This window comes from Drosophila santomea, chromosome 3L, assembly GCF_016746245.2.
Source record: "Drosophila santomea strain STO CAGO 1482 chromosome 3L, Prin_Dsan_1.1, whole genome shotgun sequence".
Lineage (NCBI taxonomy): Eukaryota > Metazoa > Arthropoda > Insecta > Diptera > Drosophilidae > Drosophila > Drosophila santomea.
The window spans coordinates 9,208,451-9,228,471 of record NC_053018.2 but is presented as its reverse complement, the minus strand read 5'-3'; the positions used below and the strand labels follow the sequence as shown (position 1 = coordinate 9,228,471).

The window sequence follows — 20,021 nt, the reverse complement described above, 5'->3', positions numbered from 1 at the left end:
TTTCGTTTATTTACTTTTGTTTTTCCCTACTTCTTATTGTTTTTCTTGTCTCTGCGAAGAAGCTCTGCTTCGATTATTTTCCTTTTTGTTTATTTTGTTGCCAAGTTTCCTGAATTGTTGTTGGTTTTGTTGTTATTGCTGTGGCTTATTATGGCTATTCTCGTTTTTGTTGTAACTGTGGCAACACACATTATTTATATTTATATGCTTATTTTATAGTTTATTCATGCAAATTGCAATAAAAATTGCCTTTATTTTTACATTTTTATTGGGGCGAGGCCTTTAAAGAGGGTTGGCAATATACGAATAAAGCTATAGATACATATATATACAGAAATATACGGACACGTAGGAAAATCAATAAACTTCCTCAAAGTTTTCAGTTGTCTTTTCAGCGCTTTTTCTCGTTTAATTTCTTGTACGCGCGATTCGCATGAATTATTTATAAGCCTGAAGAAATCCCCCTCCATCGACATAAGCAACAATTTTTATGGCCGCCATACAACATTATTTTCTTTTTTATATTTTTTATTATTAGCTGCTGGAATTTCTGGCACAAAAGTGGCCGGTTTTATTCAACAATTTTCCTTAATGCATAACACAGCGAAAACAAATAAGCATAAAAAAAAAACAAAAAAGGAAAAAAAAAAATGCAGCACACAGACATAAAATATGCAAAATATTCAAATTTTCGTTTTTCAAGTGAATTGGAATTTTAAGCAAATGAAATGAGTGCGCCATTTTGGGGTGGCGGTTTGGCTAAAAGGGTTGTTCCAAGGGCTCTTTTTCAAAACGTTAATGCCAAAATGGGAGTTGGCTTCTTCATGGCAGGGTACCAAAAACAAAAAAAACATTTGTTTATTTCATGGCGGTGGGAGGGAATAACTGCGGTTGGGAGGGCTTCATCCTCCATAAGGAAAGTGATTACAATCTTTAGCGAGAACTCGAATTCGAATTCTGTCATGTATTAAAGCATTTCAAATGGGGCGAATTTGCTGGCAAATTTTCAAAATTTATGAAAAGTAAGAGAGGCAGGAAAACATTTATAGAGCATTTATAAAACATTCAGGTGAAGTTCTGTGAAACATTTGTGCAAGGATGCAAAGAATTTGCTGAGAAATGTATTCAATATTTTTAATACGCTGAAATTCTGTAAAAAAGTTTTGCAATTTTAAAAAGTAAAGGAATTTCATTGAAGTTTTAATAAAAGATATAACAGAAAAGTACTTAAGAACTTATAGAGTTTGGAACCAATTAAGTTATATCTGACTTGTTGTAATTTGTAGTTCAGGTGAATGCTTCATTAAGGGAATATGAAAAGCGTTCGAACCCTTCGATTTAGTAATGGGTAATGGGTGTTCTAGGGTAACACCCCTATACCCTAGAAACGCTGTCTTAAGGAACTTGTCAATCTGGCGACCAGTGCCCAACCCCTGCTACGCCCCTTTTGGCCGTCGCCCTGTAATTTACTGCAATTTGCTGAACGTTTCCTTATCCCCGCTCGCTCTTCCTCTTCCCTTTCCGTCCTTGCCACATGCCACGCCCCCTGTTTGGACAGAAGGGGGCAGCTGCCTTTTGCTTTTGCTTTTGCCGCTGCTCAATTATGAAAAATAATTTTTTAATTTGTTTGTTTTCGGTTTACGTGCCGCCGTTGCGGCCCTTGTATTTTATATTTTATTTTTGTTTATTTTTAGTGAAGCTTCAGACAGCGTGCAGTAAAATGGGTTTTTCATTTAATGAATTTACTCTTGCCGTTTTATTTGTTGTGTGGCATTATTATTATTTTCATTTTTATTTTCAGTTTTATTTGTGTTTTTATTTGCTTTCCTGCATCGACGTCTTGTCGGCATTCTCCCTTGGTGTTGTGTTGTGTTGTGTTCTGCTGGTGTGCTTTAAATATATAAATTATTAATTTTAATTTTCTGCATGCATACTTCAGTGCACAGCCAGGACATTCACACACCCACACACACACACTCAGACACGCACTAGCAACGCCCTCGGAAAACTTGCTCGCACTTCGCCACCCCTTGCCGTCCAGTTTTCCCACTTTTCCCGCCTTGTCATCGTCATTTTGCAAGTGTTCTTTCGCTTTTGTGTCTGGCAATTAATTTTAAATTGGGCGTGCATACGAAAAATATTCGTAGTGTTCCTTCCAGTTTCCACCCGCGCACACACAAGCGCACTGGTAATGCGCACTTTTCCCCATTTTCGCAGTGTGTGCGTGCTGGGCAAGCAAATGGCTTAAAAGTAAAGTAAAAATATATATCAGCATTAAATGAATTTCTGTGGTGTATTTTAACCAATTAATGCGATTTTGCTGCTGCACTTTACTTCTGGCCTGCATTGCAAGTAAGTTTGACTATTTTTGTTGATTGTAATTAAATTCTTAAGAATAACAGGAGCTGAATAAATAAAACCTGGAGTAAATTCCTTCAATATTTATGCATGCCTTAAAAACCTTGAAGTGTAATAAATGTGGGCTGCGAAAGTTGCTGCTATTTACATTTGGTGCAACCGCAAAAACAAAACCATCAGTGGCAACAATCAGGGGCAAGCGATCGGCAAAGTGCAGCAAGTTTTGCAGTTGCATTTAGTTGCAGCTCCTTTATTTATGCGAATTATTTCGTGTTCCTCTTTTTTGCCAACTGTTTTCCTTCGCTGTTGATTTTGGTTTACAAGTTGGCCCAGCCCAGGCAATAATAATAATAATAATAACAACAACTGGTACAGCAAAGCGGGCAATGTACAATATACAATGTTCAATGTACAACGTGGTACAACGTCGAACTTTAATTGCATAATTATGTGCAGTTTGCAATTTATCATTTTCAGTTTTCCATGTTGTTGGCTTTTTTCATCTTCTTCAACTTCAGCTTCAGCTTTAGCTTTTTGCTTTTCTCGTTGCTGCTCGCCTGTAATTTATGTGTTCACTTCTCAGCTTTTTTCCCTGCCCCTTCCCCTTCTACTTTTTTTGTTGGCCTGAATGTTTGGTTTTCTTTTTGCAGCTTTTGTGCAGGAAAAACGGCTACATAAAGTGCGAGAAACGATGCAGCTGAACTAAAATGAAACTTAATGCAGCGCAAATATTGAGAGTACTTTTTGCACATCTTCAAGATTCTGCGTTTGCAATGTTTTCTGCTATTTTTATAATTGGTTGTTAATTCTTGTCTAACTTGTTTTGAGTAGTTTTTGCTTTAACTGATCTGTGTACTGCTATTATTCCAGGACTTCTCTTAAAGATTTTGACTTAAGCTATATCTTTTCATTGCATCTTGTATTGGTCTCCTGGGAATGTGTGTTTTTAATTGAAAAGCGGCATCTTTTTAATTGATTTTGCTGCTGGCTGAGCCTATCTCCATATTTGCAGATCGCACAGATATTGCCCTTGATGTTTAATTTATTTCTTGACTTGGCCTAACCCTTCGCTTATTCGCATATTGCTTTTGCCATTTTACATTTCATTTTTACGCTGTCACGCCCTTTGGTCGTGATGCCGGGCTGTGTATCTTGTATCCTCATCTGCGATTCTTGCGTGTCGGCCGTATTAATTATAATTTATGTTGAACTCTCTGGGCGGGATAATCGCCGATTCGTTTGAAGTCCGCGGGCGAGGGGGCGGGCGTGAGAACCGCATTGCTAATCAAGCAATTAGCGAATGCCATCAAATGTGCATTAGACAGACGAGACAGCTCCAGGACCAGACAGATTTGCACCCCTCTTTCCCTACCCCCCACTACCTATACATTTTCGATTATGTCTATGACCGTTTTGGCAGCTTCGTCCAATTTCGGTGACTAAGATATATGTATATGTATAGTATATGTAGGGGACTTGTACATACAGAGAGCGGGCAGAGCGGCAGCCAGACAACCAAGAGAATCGCAGGAGTATTGAAAAACAAAGAAAATTAGTTGCAGCATGTACGTGGCAAAAAGTTGACTCCGCCAGAAGACGCAGACGGACAAAACAAAGCAGAATGGCCGGCAAAAAGCGTTCAACGGGTCGTATGAGCAATGCAGGCATTTTAAGGGTTGCAACTAATCGCAGACAAAGCCAGTCCTTGTGTGGGTGTGCTGGTGTGTGTGCTGTGCTGTTGCTGTGTGTGTGTGAGAGTCTGTCTGGCAGATTTCACATGTGAGTAGAAGGATACATTCCCGTATAGATATAGACAGCAAGACCGTGGCAAAGAAGGGGGGTTGAAGAGCCGAGAAGGTTGCAATTGGCCAAGATCAAATGTGTGGCCGGGCAATTAGCCAAAATGCCCGCGTAAGTAGGCAATGAAAAATTTCAGGCTGCACTGCAACTTTAAGGCGACTGCGAATAAATAAATTACACACACAAGAAAAAAAAAATATCTATGGAATAATAACGGGAAACAACCCCCAGGAGCGCACTTAATGCATGCCAAAATTAAAGCGAGCGGCCCCACCCCCTCGCAAAACCACCCAACCTCAACACCACCGAGCCGAGCACTCAGACTGACACACACAGATACACACACACACACATGAGAGGTGGAGGTGGGTGTAGGTCGGGCGTAGAGAGTTGGTTTATATAAGGCATTATAGACGCGCATTTGTGTGGGGGTGGCAATTGAAAAGCTTTACTACTGCCATCGTCATCGCCATCGCCACTTCCATTTCCATCTACAACTTGCGGAATACCCCGCAAGTTTGATTGGGGTATGCCAAAATATTCAACCTACTCGTTCTGTCATTTAATGCTTAATGATGTTTGTTATGTATGATGTACTTTAGTGATGTATATGGATAATAATTTTTAAGAAAGCCATGTTAAAATAACCTAAAAAATCTTAGAACTTTTCATACTTAAATAGTTTCAGTGTCTTTTTAAATCCATTAGCTTGTACATATTTAAAAAATATTACTATAATTATATATATTTGTAATGTTATTTGCCAACTTCAAAAACGCAGCACATTCTGCGGCAAAAAAGCTGCTGGGTATCAATTGAGTTCAATTTTCTTGCCAGTGTTTTGCCTTCATTTTCTTCGCTTACTTTTTGTCCAATATAGCTATAGCTATAGGTATACACAAGTACACATAGAAATCTATATATGTATATATATTTGAGTGTATATATCCTTGAATGTGTGCGCTGCTATGTGTGTATGTGTCGCTGCCATGCACATTTATCAAGTGTATATAGAGGAAGCTGAAGCAGAAGCTGTAGCTCGTTGCCATTATGTACGGTGGAAGGACGGGGGCAGTGGCGGGGAAAGTGGGAAAATGGGGAAAGAGGGGGGGCGGATGTGGGTGGCGGTGGGTGGCCGGGGAAGCGTAAGACAAGGCAGTAAACAACAAAAAATAAAGCACGCACACAAATACACAAGAAATTAACGAGCAAACGATTTTTATGGCAGTATTTTGTGCCTTAAAGCGCTTAATGCGATTTATGTTTGTGTGCGTTTGGCTGGCTGTTGGGTGCTTACTGCCTGTGTGTGTGTGTGTTAGTTGAAAAATGTTTTTTAAAAATGACAAGCTTCGAAAGTTGAAGCAATTTATGTTCATTTTAAATTGAATTTCAAATTTATTGCAGCAATTTAGCCCCTGTGTAGCTCTCTGCTGCAGTGTGTGTACTTGTGCGCTTCTGTGTGTGTATGTGTGTGTGGCTGTAAGCAGGAAACGGAAGTGCTCGTCCTTTTTGTGTTAGAGTGTGCGTTAAAAGTGGTAAATTTCATTGTAGCAGCCAAGAAAATTAATTAAGCAAAAAGACAATTCAAACGAAAAAATTAAAGGCAAACTTGAGGCAGCAAATCGAGTTGAAGTTTTCATTTGCCAAATGTCTCAAGCACACAGGAATGTCCTTAAATAATTAAAAGGAATTCGCAAAGCGGATGAACAGAAGGAATTGCGATGGCAAAGGGACAAGCGAAAATCCTTTGAAGAAGGTCACTCAACTTGTTGGCCAAAAAGGAAACCTTTCGGGGCAGACGCCCAGCAGACTTGTCTGGCAGGAAAAAAAAAGGATAGCCCGGCAGAAAAAGGACATGCAAATGATGCCCCAAGCAACAGTTGATAAAGCAGCTGAAAGAACGCAGAAAAAAGGACTCCAAAGCAAGCGAAAAGTTACGAGTCAGCCGCTCACAAAAGGTTGACGACACCAGAAAGGATGCGGTGGCAAGGACCTTTTTATAACTTTTTTTATTTTTTTATTGTGGGTTGACTGACTCTCAAGGATGTTCGAGCAACAGTGTTGTGTCGCCGGCCAAAAAGGGTCAAGTGCCCCGGCGCGTGGCACAAGGACGAGCCACAGGACGAGAAATTCGAGTGCGGACGGCAAGGACATCAACCCGGAAAAGGGTTAAATTAAGCCCACAGCCCTTTTTTATTATTAGACGAAGGCGTGCTCCCCGCTTTTTGAGGATACTCTCACGGCCTTTTGCCTTTCGCCGACCTTGACCCAAAACAAACACCGCAACCTTGACATTGGATCGCTCTGCTTTCCCTGTGTGCTCCTTTTGCCTGTTTTTTATATTTATTTCATTTTGGCCTTTTTCCCAGCCCACTTGGCTTGGATTTCAATGAAGGTGCCGCAGGCGTGTCCCGTTCGGAACAGCAACAGTGGCAGTGGCAGTGGCAGTGGCAGCAACAGTTGCGTGGCCGCTTTCAGCGCTTTCATTGTTCGACTTAAGACCCACACGGGATAGGCCGCCCGCCCGCCCGCTCGTCCGTCCGTCCCTACGTCCGTCTCGATGGTCTTTCATAAACGGAAAAACGAGACGGTATAGGAGCGGGGGTTGGAGCGGGCAGGAGCAGGGGAAGTGGCATGCCAGAAGGACAGAGCAGCGACAGCAGGACAGCGCCACCGCAGACAGGTTGCCCCGGCTCACGTGCTGCGTGTGCCAAAAGTCGCTCTGTCGCCGTCTCCTCTTACAGTTTGGGACACCAGCCAAATGCACTGGAAAAAGTGCTTTATAATATGGTGTGCAAATGGGAATTAAATATGGATTAAATTGATAAACTAGTGTCATTCCATACATTTATATTTAAATTGTTTAGTCAAGACTAGACATATGTTTTGCATTCTTCCTTCGCATTTACACTTTCTTTTGACTATCATTTATAGCCTCCACTTTTAGTCACTTTTTCTCTCTGTGCAGCAAGTGTTGCTGCTGGGTTGCTGTGGCTGTTCCTGGTGTTGCTGGTGCTGCCGGTGCCTCCAATGCGGACAGTTGGACGACAAATTGTCTGCCTGCCGCCTGCTGCTGCTGCTGATGCTGCTGATGCTGCTGATGCTGCCTCTTGCAACTCTTGCAACTCTTGGTGGTGAAGGAGCTGATGGTGCTGCTGTTGATGCCACGGGCCGTGGGTCTGCTTCTCTGTTTTTTACGAGCTGTTTGTAAGCTCTTGTATCGCCATCGCACGTAGGAGTCTCCTTGGTGTTTCATGTTGCTCTTGCTGCTGCTGTTGCTGTTGCTGCTGCTGTTGCTGTTGCTTTTGCTGCTGCTGCCGTAGATGTTGCTGCTGTCACGGCTGGTGGTACTGTGCCACTGAGGTAGCCATGCCAGCCAAGCCAGCCGACTTGGCGCCGACATGTTGGCATTTACGATTATGTCTGGCCCACAGACTGCAACTTCTGTTTGTTTTGCTTTTTTGCCGCCTTGCATTTGGTTTTGGTTTTTTTTTGAGTGATGGCCAAGGTGTGGCCAAAGTCTTAAAAAGCCTTCGCTTTGACATTGGCCAGCAGAGGAGCGAGTAACCCGTTGAGCGGCTTTTCAACGGGCGCCGTCTAATTAGACGTTAAGTGCACGAGTCGGCTGCCAATTGGAGTGGCCCCTCCTCAACCCAAAGCCCCCAGCTCCCAGCTCCCAGCTCCCTATTCCCCCCCTTTGCGTGCCACGTCGATGTCGATGTCCAAACATTGTGACAGCCCGATTGCATCGCCCGGCATGTGTTGACTAATTGCCAGGGGCGCTGGACTGTGGTCGGTGGTCGTTGGTCGTTGGTCGTTGGTCGGCATTCGGTAGCTGGCTGGGATGGCCCCATTCCCAGCGTGGCAAACGCCAACGCCATAAAAAACAAGAATGGTGGGTGGTGGTTGCTGGTGCAGGGGTGTAGGTTTGCAAAAAATGCATCGCGAATGTGCAGAACACTGAGCTACAAAATTGAGTTGAATAATACGACTACGAGAATGATTTCCATGGCGAGAAGTTTTCTTAGATAACATAACTCCTACGAATTATATCACAATCTTCCTTGCTATTGAGTGTTGATAGTTAAAGGAAACACGTGGTTTTCCATTCAAGGGAAACCCACTTCCTGCAGCACAGTGTTGTCCCCATTGGCCAGGATGACAAACTCCAGCCGCATTCCGCATATAAGCCCATCCATGTATATGCAGATTTGCAGACAGATGTGAGAGGATAAAAACCTGGTTAAAAGTCGGGCCAGTGTGGGAAGTGCAACAAGTCGCTGTCGCTGATGCCGTTGCCGTTGGCCAAAAGGACAAAGCCGACATGGCGACATGGCGACCCTGAATTGCCAGTGGAGCTGGCCATCAAAGCCGAAAACCCGACTCAATGCGGCTCGGCTCCATTTCAACCCAATGCGACCCAATCCGCGACCCGGCTGGACTGAACAATGGCCAACTGGCTGACTAGCCAACCGGGCCAGAAATGTTGGTAACTGCACGCAAACATGAACATGAAGGCCAAAAGATGCACGGGAAAAAGGAGTAGATCTATTTGCTAGCTATATTTATAGAGAATTTAAAACTTAAGGATTATAATAGTGATTTAACAATGATTTAATTAAAACTAAGCGCATATATCTCGCTTAGTTTTAATTAAATCATTGTGGCCTGAATTGAACCATTAACCCAACTAAGCTTCAATAAAAATTTAAGAGTTGTAGTCGATTAAGAGATATTATAATATCTTCAATTATTAGTATTTATCTTTGATAATTAGTTTTTATTTTCGGTGATTAGTTTGAAATTTAGAATTATTTCTCGAAAGGCTATGCATATTTCTGCGAGTGTAAACTGCGATGCCCAGGTCCACGTAGCAGGCGTCAAAGCGTGCCGCCACAGGAGTTTCGTGGAGTGGGCTTTTCCAGCCAGGAGTGCATTGGCCCTGACCATGGAAATGTTGCAGCTTTCCGGTTTCGTCCTTGGCCAAATCCCAAATCCCAGGACCCGTGTGCCGTGTGCCGTCAATGGATTTGCCTTTGCCGGGTCCTATATAACTCCTTTTTTTTTGCATTTGTCCTATCGCATGGTGAAAGGTCGCGAGTGAAATGGAAATAAAGTTTGGGAGCGACAGGAGGATTTCCTGGCAAATGCAACGCGACCTGAATTCGGTGGCAATAGCAAAGGGAAAAATGAAGTAGTAGCCGCAGATTTGTTTCTGTTGCTGTGTCCGTGTCACTGGGCCACCAAAAACTTCACTTCACTTTCCCCCTTTGGAAAATTTGCCAAAGGAAAACTTCGCAAGTGTTGCAATCGGCGAGGGGAGGAAAATCAAGAGGCAAAGACAGCGGGCTGACGCAAAACTTGAGCAAATTTCTAGTGGTTTCCTACCCACCCTTCCCCCCCGTCATTGCAACTTGGGAAATCCAGAGGCAAAGGACCAGGACAACCTGTTGCCGTCTAGCTGATTTTATGGCCAGCGGAGCCACACGTGATTCACATCCAGCTGGATGGGGATGTCTGCTTGCCTTTTTATGTGCTGTGCTGTGCTGTGCCACCACGGGGAGTCTCCAAGTAGCAGTCGCAGTCGTAGTCGCTGTGACGACATAATCAACGCTCCATTGGAGGATACTCGCCTCCAGACGCAGATGTTGCCACAAGCTACTTGCCAAACAAATCGTTGGCTTAGACGAATGGCGAGGGGATGACACTCCACTCCACTCCGCATAAAGTGACGTGAGTGATGAGCCAGAAAGAGCAGAGCTGCTGCCACACGGGTAACTCGGTGGTTGAAAGGAGATTTAATAATGAATGAAAATCATTATGGAGTCACAAGCTTAAAAGTGTTGGAATGTATCATGAAATTATGATGTGTTACTTTGCAAACATCTTACAGTCGTAAAGTTGGTAGAGTTTAAATGAAACTAGAAATTGTTGGTAAAATATAGATATATATTGATAGAGCTGCTACATATCTGCATACGTATAGATAGTTCCTAGAAATCAGAAAAAATCGTATCATCTTTTTGTGAATATGATTACCATATGTTTCTCCAGTGGTATCCCTCATTTAAATGCTCCTGCGAGCAAACCACAATACCGTTGTGAGAGTGAGTGCCTGTATTATGTAACATTCATTCACTGTATTAGCTTGTGTCATGTTTTTACGACGCTGCCGACCTTGAAATCGCAACGACATGGAGGACTGTTGCGTGAGCTGCTGAAAGAGAAATCCCCTGTCCCGTCAAAGGTCAAAGTCACTGGCAGTGGCAGTGGCAGTGGCGCTTTCCCGGGTTTACCCCAAGAAAGGCAAAGTCAGTGAGTCGTTTCCCAGTGGAGAGTTTCCCAGCGCAACGGCAGCGGCGACGGGAAAAAAGCAACAGAGACCGAGACCGAGACCGAAGCTCCAGACCCAGTGCCAGACCCAGACCCAGACCCAGACCCTCGGCGTGGCAACAATAAGTAGCTGGGTAGCTATCCTCTGGGCTGCGGGCACTCGGCTCTTGGCTCTTGGCAGTTGGCTGTTGGCTCCTGGGTCTTTTGCCTCTGGTTTCTGGCTGCTACGTGCGGCTTGTGGATGCCACATCCACATCCACAATAGCACAAGTGGCACAAGCCCGCCTTTGAGCAAGTCAACACGGCGGCACAACTTTGTCTGCCCCGTTCGCCCGGCTCTTCATTTTTTTTTTCTTTTCGTTCTACTGCCAGGTTTTTATGGTGGTGACCCCCAGCTACGTGCGGTTGGTGGCCTGCGGCGGAGATTATGTCTGGGATGTCTGCGATGTCGGGATGTCGGGATGTCGGGGATTCTCTGCTGCCGGTGCCGTGGCTGAGTACGCCACTTTGAGCTGGAGCTGGGACTGGAATTGGCTTTCGTGGAAGCCGACCGACCTGGGTTGCTATGACTACCCTGCACTCAGAACAATTCCCTTACTTGAAGTATTTCACTTTGCAAAATCAACAGTTTCCTAAGTGAACTATTAAAAATGTGTTAAACTAATACCTTGAAAGGTAAAAATATGATACTCTTATATAAAACATAACCTTATCACCAACATGCATTAGGATGATACATTTGTATTAGAACTCTAGGTGAAGTACAGTACTCTTTTCTCCCAGTGCATTGGCCTGAACAAACAACGCAAGTGGCGACGGGCGTGATGACGTGGAAAACGTTGTTGCGGCGTGCCGTTAAAAAAGACTGGTGGTCCGAGAAGGGGTCAGGGTATCTGGGTATGTGGGATCTGGGGCTTGCGACTTGCTTCGTGGAGCTTGGTGCTCGGGGTCTCGATGTGGATGAGGGTCTGGGAGGGTTGGGAGTATGGGAAACGGGCCTGGGCAATCCCTCGACCGCAGACAGTCTGTCTGCCAGTGTCGTCGCGTGACTTAATTAGCTCCCATGAATAAAATGGAGGAGAGTTGGGCTTTCGGTTTGGCAATAAAGTCAATGTGACGTCACTTACCCCAGTTGTTGGTGTTCCATTGCCGGCGGCGATACCTGTGGCGTTAACCGAACCATTTCCGGAACCAGCCGACTTTCCTTTGCCTCGGCCGCGCTTCGAATCGGGTCGAACGGGCTGACCATCTGCACCGAATACGATCTGAAAGGAGAAGGGATATTTGGATTATTTTATAATATATTTACAGTTAGTATATAATAGGTAATATATTCCTATGGTGAAATTATATGTGTACCTTTATTTTTCCAAACATGTGGCATACAAAAATATTAGGAAAATCCACTTAAATATTTTTAGTAAGCGTACTTATATTTATTTATCCATGGGGTATTTTATACACGATTGAAAAATGATTAAGGACTAGTTTTTTATATGCGAAGTAAACTATTTAGACACAAACCAATCTAAAGTTCATCTTTTACCCGGTAGAGGGCGTCACAACAGTCATTTTACATGTATGCAAACGACCATCTGGTGGCAAGCTATGGAACTGTTTATGTAGCTTAAGGCCACATTTAGATGGCGCTGCACGTAAAATGAATGTAGAATTGCTGAAGCGTTCCCATAAATTGATTGTATGCAATTTCAATAAGAAATTATAGGTGTTAACAATAACTGAATAATTAACACAAGTAAACATTTTATTTTTAAGAGAGTTTTGTGAGAGTGGCATAAAAACTCAGGCCTCTCGTATTTTCATATTGGAGAAATTCAACTTCTAGAAATCATTGAAAGTTTTCTGATGGTATAGAGACTAGCAGTAAAGAGCAGAATTATCGTTATAGATAATTAAAAGGGAAATAAATGAGCTGTATTTTTTTTATTCAATGTAATTATGTTAGCATTTGTTGCCTATGGTAAAGTTCCCTTTAATTGATTTCTATAAAACAGGATCTGCGCATCCTGATTCCCAACAGTTCATTTACTTTTCCCACAGGTTCAAAACTACACATTTGAATAATGACAGAGGAAACTGGCTGCCAAATTAAATTACTTTCGAGTAAAACGCAACATATGGATATCGAAACCATAGATAATTCCAATAAGCATGCAGCAGGCTGCAAGTAAACCGCCTGTTGGACCAAATTCCGAATCTATTTCCGGCGCAGGGTCATAAATATCAGAGCCGTGGAGAAAAGAGCCTGAGACGCGATCGGGTCTCAGAAGAACCATTAGGCAAAGTGCTGAGAAAGCGGAGAATCGAACGGTAAAACGGTTGGAAAACTAAAATTGAAAATGTAAATTATGGACGCGCACATTTGAGTGTGTGCGCAGGCGTGCCCAGCTCCACATTGCAACCAAAAATAGAACGACGAGGGCCAAGGGAAATGGCGGGGCCGACATATGGATCCAAATCGGATCCAGACAGCTTCGCAGGAGTGCCTGCGGAATGCCCTTGTCTGAGTCTTTTCGGTGGCTGATTGACAGCCGCTGCATCTTAACGGTAAATAAGCGACGCCATCGCAGACACTGCGAGAAAATTCGGCAGTGCACTCTAAATTACTAACTTGGGGTACTACCTATGTACAAACTAAGTAGTTAGAGCAAATATATATTATGGAACATGCAGTTTCCAGCCTTCTTTGTTGTTTGTTTCATTAAAACTAAGCTGGCATTTTTTCTCAGTGACCTCTTTTCCCCACCAAAAGCCAACCCCAAGCGGTATGTGTACTCCACTGCCATCTCAATCGCCAAGCTGCATTTACATTGTTGGCACGCGCAGGCGCGCACACATGTTGCAAGAACGTCAACCTTTTGGGGGCGATCAGGGAACTGGGAACTGAGAACTGAGAACTGAGAATCGGGGATCCGGGGATCCGGGGGAAACTGGGAACGAAATGCGTCTGCGTACAGGGCTCTTTTCAATTTTAGCAGCAGTTGTCATTTCGGAAGCAATTATTTTAATGCACAGCCAAAGTACGAGTCACACAGTCGCAGTTGAGAGCGTGCCAGTTGCAGCCCCCCAATGATGAAAAGACTGCCACAAGATTGGAAATGGAAGATGGAAAATGGAAGATGGAGACGATGTCACTGGGACTGGGGATGGACGGAGTCTGGATATCTGGTATCTGGGATTACTGCGAGTTGGGGTTGCACTCGGTGGCGTCTAAATTTAGTTGCTGCCTTCGGGAGTTGTTGAGGTGTTTTCGGCTGAAACCGATACGACAAAGTTACGTAGAGTGTGGAATCGGTACAGTTGTGTATGGTACGAATAAGTATTTCGAGTTTTAAGTGGAGAAAAATACTTTGGAGGTGAATCTGAACGATTCCCAAAGTGGAAATCCACTTGGCTCGATTTACTCAAGACTTTTGTTTTGTAGAGCTCATTTATAACTTTAAAACATGATTGTTAGTGAATTGTTTAAAGAATTACACTTCAGGAACTTAGACTTTTTGCATCAGACACATAAATGAATAAATCAAATGAATCGTAAGGGGTAGGTGTATCTTATGCTGGTACTCTTAAATTGGTCAGTAAGTCATTTTGAATACTCCTCCCTGATTTAATTGAAAAATGAAACAGACCAAGTGATTATAAACTTGTTAATAAAGAACACAAATCACAATATCATTAGCACATTTACTAATAAAATAAACAGTTTAAGCCAAGTCAATAAAATCCCCCAATTCAAGAAATCCGAACTTCCCACCAAAGCTGAATGAATGAATACAGACAATCGACTTTAAGAAGCCCCAAAAAGGCCGTAAAAACCAGGCCAACGACCCGCAAAAATAGGGCCAAAAGTAGGCAACCCAGAAGGCACACAAAGAATCGCAAAAAAAAAGGAAACAGTCCTGCAGACGAGAAAAGAAAAACACATGCATAAAATCCTGTGATGAAAGCTTCGTCATTTCCTCGCCAAAAAAAATCGATGACAGTTTATGAGCCTCGAAAACGAAACCTTCTTTAAATCAATTTTTTCATAGCTTCCTGTTGAAAGGTTCCTTGCCTCTGCTCTTTTCAATTAAGTGCAGGGTGTTTTTTTGTGCCGACTTTATTAGCGCCAACAATGGGAAAACACAAAACGCATGTCGACTTAATTGGGGCTATTAGTTTTTATTAAACGGAAGGCAGGTGGCAGCTGCTGCGATGCCATAATGAGCTGCTCAAAAAGCCCGCCGGCGGTTCACTTTCACAGTGGACACAAAGGGAGGTGGAGTTCTGCTCCTGGGGGCTCTCGTAACAACGGGAGCCGAGCAACAGGTAGCCCCCATTTCGAATTTAAGTTAACCGCAGAATGGGCCACACGCACACCGCCAGCCGCCAACCACACAAATGGGCCAAAAAGCGAGCACTGACCTAGGCCAACTGGGTTTGTGGTAGGATCCGGATCATCAACAACATCGGGAAAAGCCAGCGGCAAGGGGTCGCTTTTTATGACACAATTTTTGGGGGGGCAAAGTCACTGGAGAATAACCACAACAACAACAACAACAACAACAACAGTAATGGCAATAGCAACCCCTCGGCATTTCCTACCCCTCCTAATGAGCCATAAAAAGTTTGGTTTATGTGCGCCACAGTTTTGGCAACCCTTCGTTCGGGCTGATGTATTATGAAGCTCCTACACCGAAGCACTCGACAGCTCCAATTTGGGCAGACACTGCGGGAAAAGAGGCGGTAATAAAATGTAGATTTTTAATATCCTGCGTCACAGGGAGGAATACATTGTATCGCTTCGCTTCAAGTATCAAATCAAGTACTAAAAAACAACCTAAATTGTTACACAAAGTACTTAAACTTACTTTTCTTAAACTTTATCTTCTGTGGAATATATTCCAAGCAATCTGAGGTCACCTGAATATTTAGAGCGGACCAAAAGTTAGAAGGGCACACACTAATCCCAATTCCCAATGGGATTCCCAACCTTGACCTGTGTCAAAATAAAGCCTTAATTACTTCCGCGCCAAGGACAACCCTTTTTTTGTGTGTGGGAGTAGGGGAAGTCAGCCTCCGGGAAGCGACATCGATTTTCGTAGGCAAAACATTTCAAGGTTGTCGCACCCAGAAACCCCCCAACATTCGCCACCTTGAGCCCTGTTTATTTTGATTATCACTTTCGTGGGGGAGGCGAGAGCTTCCTGATTAGCCCGACGTCCTTGAAGTCGGCCGCAAAATTCGTCTGGAGAAATTCTGGACGAGGACGAGGATGAGGACCAGGAAGATGAGGACGAGACCGACGATGATGATGATTCACCAGGGCCAAGGCCTGTGTTGGATTTGCTTTTTATGGCTTATATCCCATTTTGATTGCGGCTGTCAGACTTTTTCTTCTGGTTTTCTCTTCTGGTTTTTCGGGGGTTGACTTCCTGCATACTCGTATACACGTCCATATACATTTGTTTGGTACACTCGGACGAGGGTGAGTTTCGTTTCATTTGGCATTGTAATTGCAGCCACCCCTATATGTATTATGTATCTGGATAGCCAGATACATACGTACATACGTACATACATACCTACATATCTGCTTTCTCTGGGGGGGCGAGGATGCGTCATCCGACGATTTGTTACACGTAATTTAGATGCGAAATTTTCAATGTCAACCTTCCCCTCGTTCCCTCGACGATTTCGGTGTGTTCGCCCCTTGAGATGTAACCGTTTTGATATGTGCTAAAAAGCTCACTTCACAAATTTATCAAGGTCAAGTTCAGAAGGGGGAGCGCGCTCATTGTTTGTTGGGGTAGCGGAAAAAGCGGAAAAGCATCAGCCAAAGTCACCGTCACCGTCACAGGCCACAAAATGAGTGATAAAAGGGGTAAAGCACAACAAAGGGCATTCGGTTGCCTTGTGACACAATTCGAGGGTCTGGCTCTGGCTCTGGCTCTAGATGGGTTTTGGATTTGGCTTTGGGTTTGGGTTCATTATGACCGCCAAGATGGGGGTAACTAGCATCGGAATCTCCGTGCTAATTGTAAACTGGCTTATGCCAAAGCAAAACAATTGAAGTGGGAAACAATTGTGCCAAGGTGAGGCCAGGACACAGAAGGCTTCTCAGGCTGAAAATTAAATCTAATATCAATAGATCTACTGGATTTCTTGATTTCTGTCTTTTCTATTAATGTCACAGAGAGAGAGAACTACTATGCATATAATATGTTTAGGTAAATCATGTTTAAATCAATTATAAAACTAAACATATAAATACTAATTATCCTGGTCCGTGCTATTAAAATTAAAAACTTTCCCAATTTAGCTGAGCACCTCGATGGCCAATAATCAAGGACAGCTGTGCCATTTGGCCATTTGGGCGAATATCCCCAGGAGAGCCAAAGGACAAAAGAACTGAACTTAATTAGTTATATTCGACTTGGTTGGGATTGCAGATGCGTGCTAATGAAAGTGCATTAGCACTGGGACCTGGACTTTGGTGGCAGTACTTTGGTGGCAGGACTAACCAAGGATAATGGACTGTGGATACTGCCGAAGGCTACAACTCCCACTGCAAAGTGAGCAAAGTGAGGCGGGCGAGCGGAAAAGAATTAATTTGAAATTCCATTTCGTAGATTTAATTGAGTTGAAATCAAATTAAAAGCAATTTATTTTCAACCCTCATTGCGAATTTTTTCCATCTCTCCCTTTTCGATGTTCCACGCACACGCACACCCACACGCACACACACACGCACACGCACACGTACGCACTATCATGCCACACTCCACCCACTCTGTACTTTGTGCACATTCTCCATGCCATCCTCTATTCTCTAGTCACTCTGCTCCTTTTTTCTCAGTTTTCTCAGTTTCCTCAGTTTTCCCAGCGTTTCTGGTATTTTCCAAAAGTGCGTGGTCCATTGACAAGGAGCGGGGTGAAAAAAAAAAGGAAAAAATTCAGACTCGTTTTTGGGGTTGCAAATATTTCAGCGCCTGCATTGCCACAGGAAAATCGATAAAAATGTGCCGCTGCTGTGTGCAAAAAGCGAACTCATCCTCTATCCTGGCAAAAAAAGGATATATAGAGCTATCCTCCTGCTGATTGCACTTCTCGGCAGATCCCGAGTCATGGCATTAATTTTTCATTCGTCGCTTGGCATCCCAAAATGATTTATGCTCAGCTCGAATCGCAAATTAAAAAGCCATTCCCATTGCATATTCAAATAAAACGGACGAAGTGCGGGCTAGAAACTTTTCGCGACCACTGTGGACCAAACAAGAAATGCAAATAATGCATTTCGAGTTGACAGAGTCCGAGTGAGAAGGTGGGCGCGGCTGCTGATGAGGGGGCGTGGCACAGCGCTTCAAATTGCATTTGATAGAGCCGCAGAGCTCGGATCGCGTTTCTCTTAGCCAGCAGCCAAAACCACCCACAAAAGACTGACCATTAAAATGCATTAAACGGAAGTAGAGAGTTTTGCACACCCGAAGGTCTAAATACTCTGAGTTTGAGAAAATTTGTAAAATAAAAACTGCAAATAATTATAAATTATTAACAAATTAGTATTAACTATATACATCTCTTGCTGTAAATGAATAAATTGACGCCACTTGCCCATCGAATGATAGAATTTATGGACTCCGTGGGCTTCTTTCAGGGCATATAAATTGAAAATAAAATTCAACAGCGTGTTGGCAGCAGAAATGTTGTTTAATTTGGCAGCAGCAGCAAAGTTTCGCAGCAGCAGCAGCACCAATGGCAGCAGCAGCAGCACCAATGGCAGCAGCAGTGGCAGCTGCAGTAAAAGTGGCTTTTGTACGTGCAATGACCTACCAACACATAAAAAATGCAACGCGAAGGCACGAATCGCGCGCTAAAATATGCAAAGAACGATGAGTAGGAGAATGAGGATGAGGACGCCAGTCGGAGTGCCAGGATGTTAGGATGCCAGGATGCCAGTGCCAGTGCCAAAGATGTTGCCTTTGCTTTCGCAGGCCCCAAGGCAAAAGTTTCCCAGCAGCTCTATTTGCAAGGACAAACTTGGGGTCCGGGGTCCTGCTGCTTGCTGCTTGCTGTTGGTCCTTGGGCTCCAACTTCAATAATAGTCAAGTGCAGTGAAGCGTTTTGCCAACTGCAAAGGTCCTGGTTTGCTCCGGGTCCTGCAACCCGCTCCTGTGAGATGAAATCAAAGCCCAGCTTCCACCATTTTATTTGGCATTTTCTTCACTTTTTCTTTTTCTCAGCGCTTTCTCTCCACCTTTCTATTTTTTTCTCTTTTTTTTTTTTATCCTGCAACATCCTTTTGGCCAACACGCATTTTCCCCCCATTCGCTCTTTTGCCACTTTCCCAATGTGTGAGAGTGTGTGCGAACTTTGCATTTACCCTTGGCAAGGACTTTTGCAGCGAGTGGAAAGCCAGCGAAAGCAAAAAGTTTTATTTGCACAGTTTTCTTTTTCTTAAACTTTTGTTGTGAAAATCACCTACCTCCTCCTCCCCTCTCCAACCCCCCTCAGAAACTGCCAGCTTGCAATTTGCTCAAACAAGTCTAAAAATATATGTACGTGCTTATATACCAACTTATGTACTATATGTATGTATATGATGCTCGACGAAAGCTGCCGCAAACGGGGGAAAATTGTAGCATGCTTTTGAGCGCTCGCTTAGAAAATTTCCTCCACTTGCCAGCTAAAACGAGGGAAAATGGAAAATTTTTATAATTAACAGCGACAAAGTAGCACAGCAGATGCAGATGCAGATGCAGATGCATCGCAGCATCTCAAACATGGCAAACATGGCAAACATCGGCTGTTTATCAGATGGGGCAAGATGCCAGCGAAGGCTATGGTAATTTTTCTATATTTTCCTTTCTACTTTTTTCCCTCCCCTCCTTTTCCTCCCTTTCCCCGCAGATATTCCTTTTGGGGTGCCAGGCGAAGCAAGACTTCTGGTTTTTCCCCCATTTTTCACTGCGGTGCGGCCTGTGAAATGCAAATATTTATACCAACTACTTGAAAACGCTGGCGAAGAATGGCAAGTGCCTCACGCGCAAAAGTGCGTCATCCTGGGCCACAGTGAATATCAATTAAGTGCAATTCGGCTGCTCGACACTTTGCTGCCTCAAAAGCAAAAAATTAGCTAGCTTTTGAAGGGTGAACACTTCGCTTTGATGTGCGTTTGATCTAAGGATTTTGCAGCGGCTCACTTGGAAGAGGTCCTTGAAGCGTCAAAGCTTCTAGCCAAGTGCTAATCGAAGGAGAGTGGCTAATATTTATTGGCCACAACAAAGACTAGTAATTAAACGGATAACTAAACTGATTGTTGTTCACCTTAGCACCTGTTCACTGTAGTGCCGATGGGGTTATGCTCTGAAGATTTGCAAGGAGGCGCGGTAAAGAAAAGCTGAGGTGAGTTGAGGTAAGGAGTTCAGGGAGTTGAGCCAAGAAGCAGTTGCAGTGCGTTCCTTTCTTCTTCCATTTTTCCATTTCTGCAGCCCTCTGCTGTTCTAGCTGGTGTTGCTGTTGTTGTGCAC

At 43.7% G+C, this 20,021-nt stretch overlaps 1 protein-coding gene across 4 annotated transcripts in view; it reads right to left on the bottom strand.

Annotated features, from left to right (window-relative positions):
• The window catches only part of LOC120450305 (DNA N6-methyl adenine demethylase), a 90,024-nt gene that overhangs the window by 57,231 nt on the left and 12,772 nt on the right, over window positions 1-20,021 (bottom strand). For all 4 annotated transcript variants that reach the window (XM_039633250.2, XM_039633251.2, XM_039633252.2 and 1 more), the window contains one exon: window positions 11,619-11,756. In XM_039633250.2, the coding sequence (XP_039489184.1) occupies window positions 11,619-11,756 (138 nt within the window). The remainder of the gene's footprint in view (window positions 1-11,618; window positions 11,757-20,021) is intronic.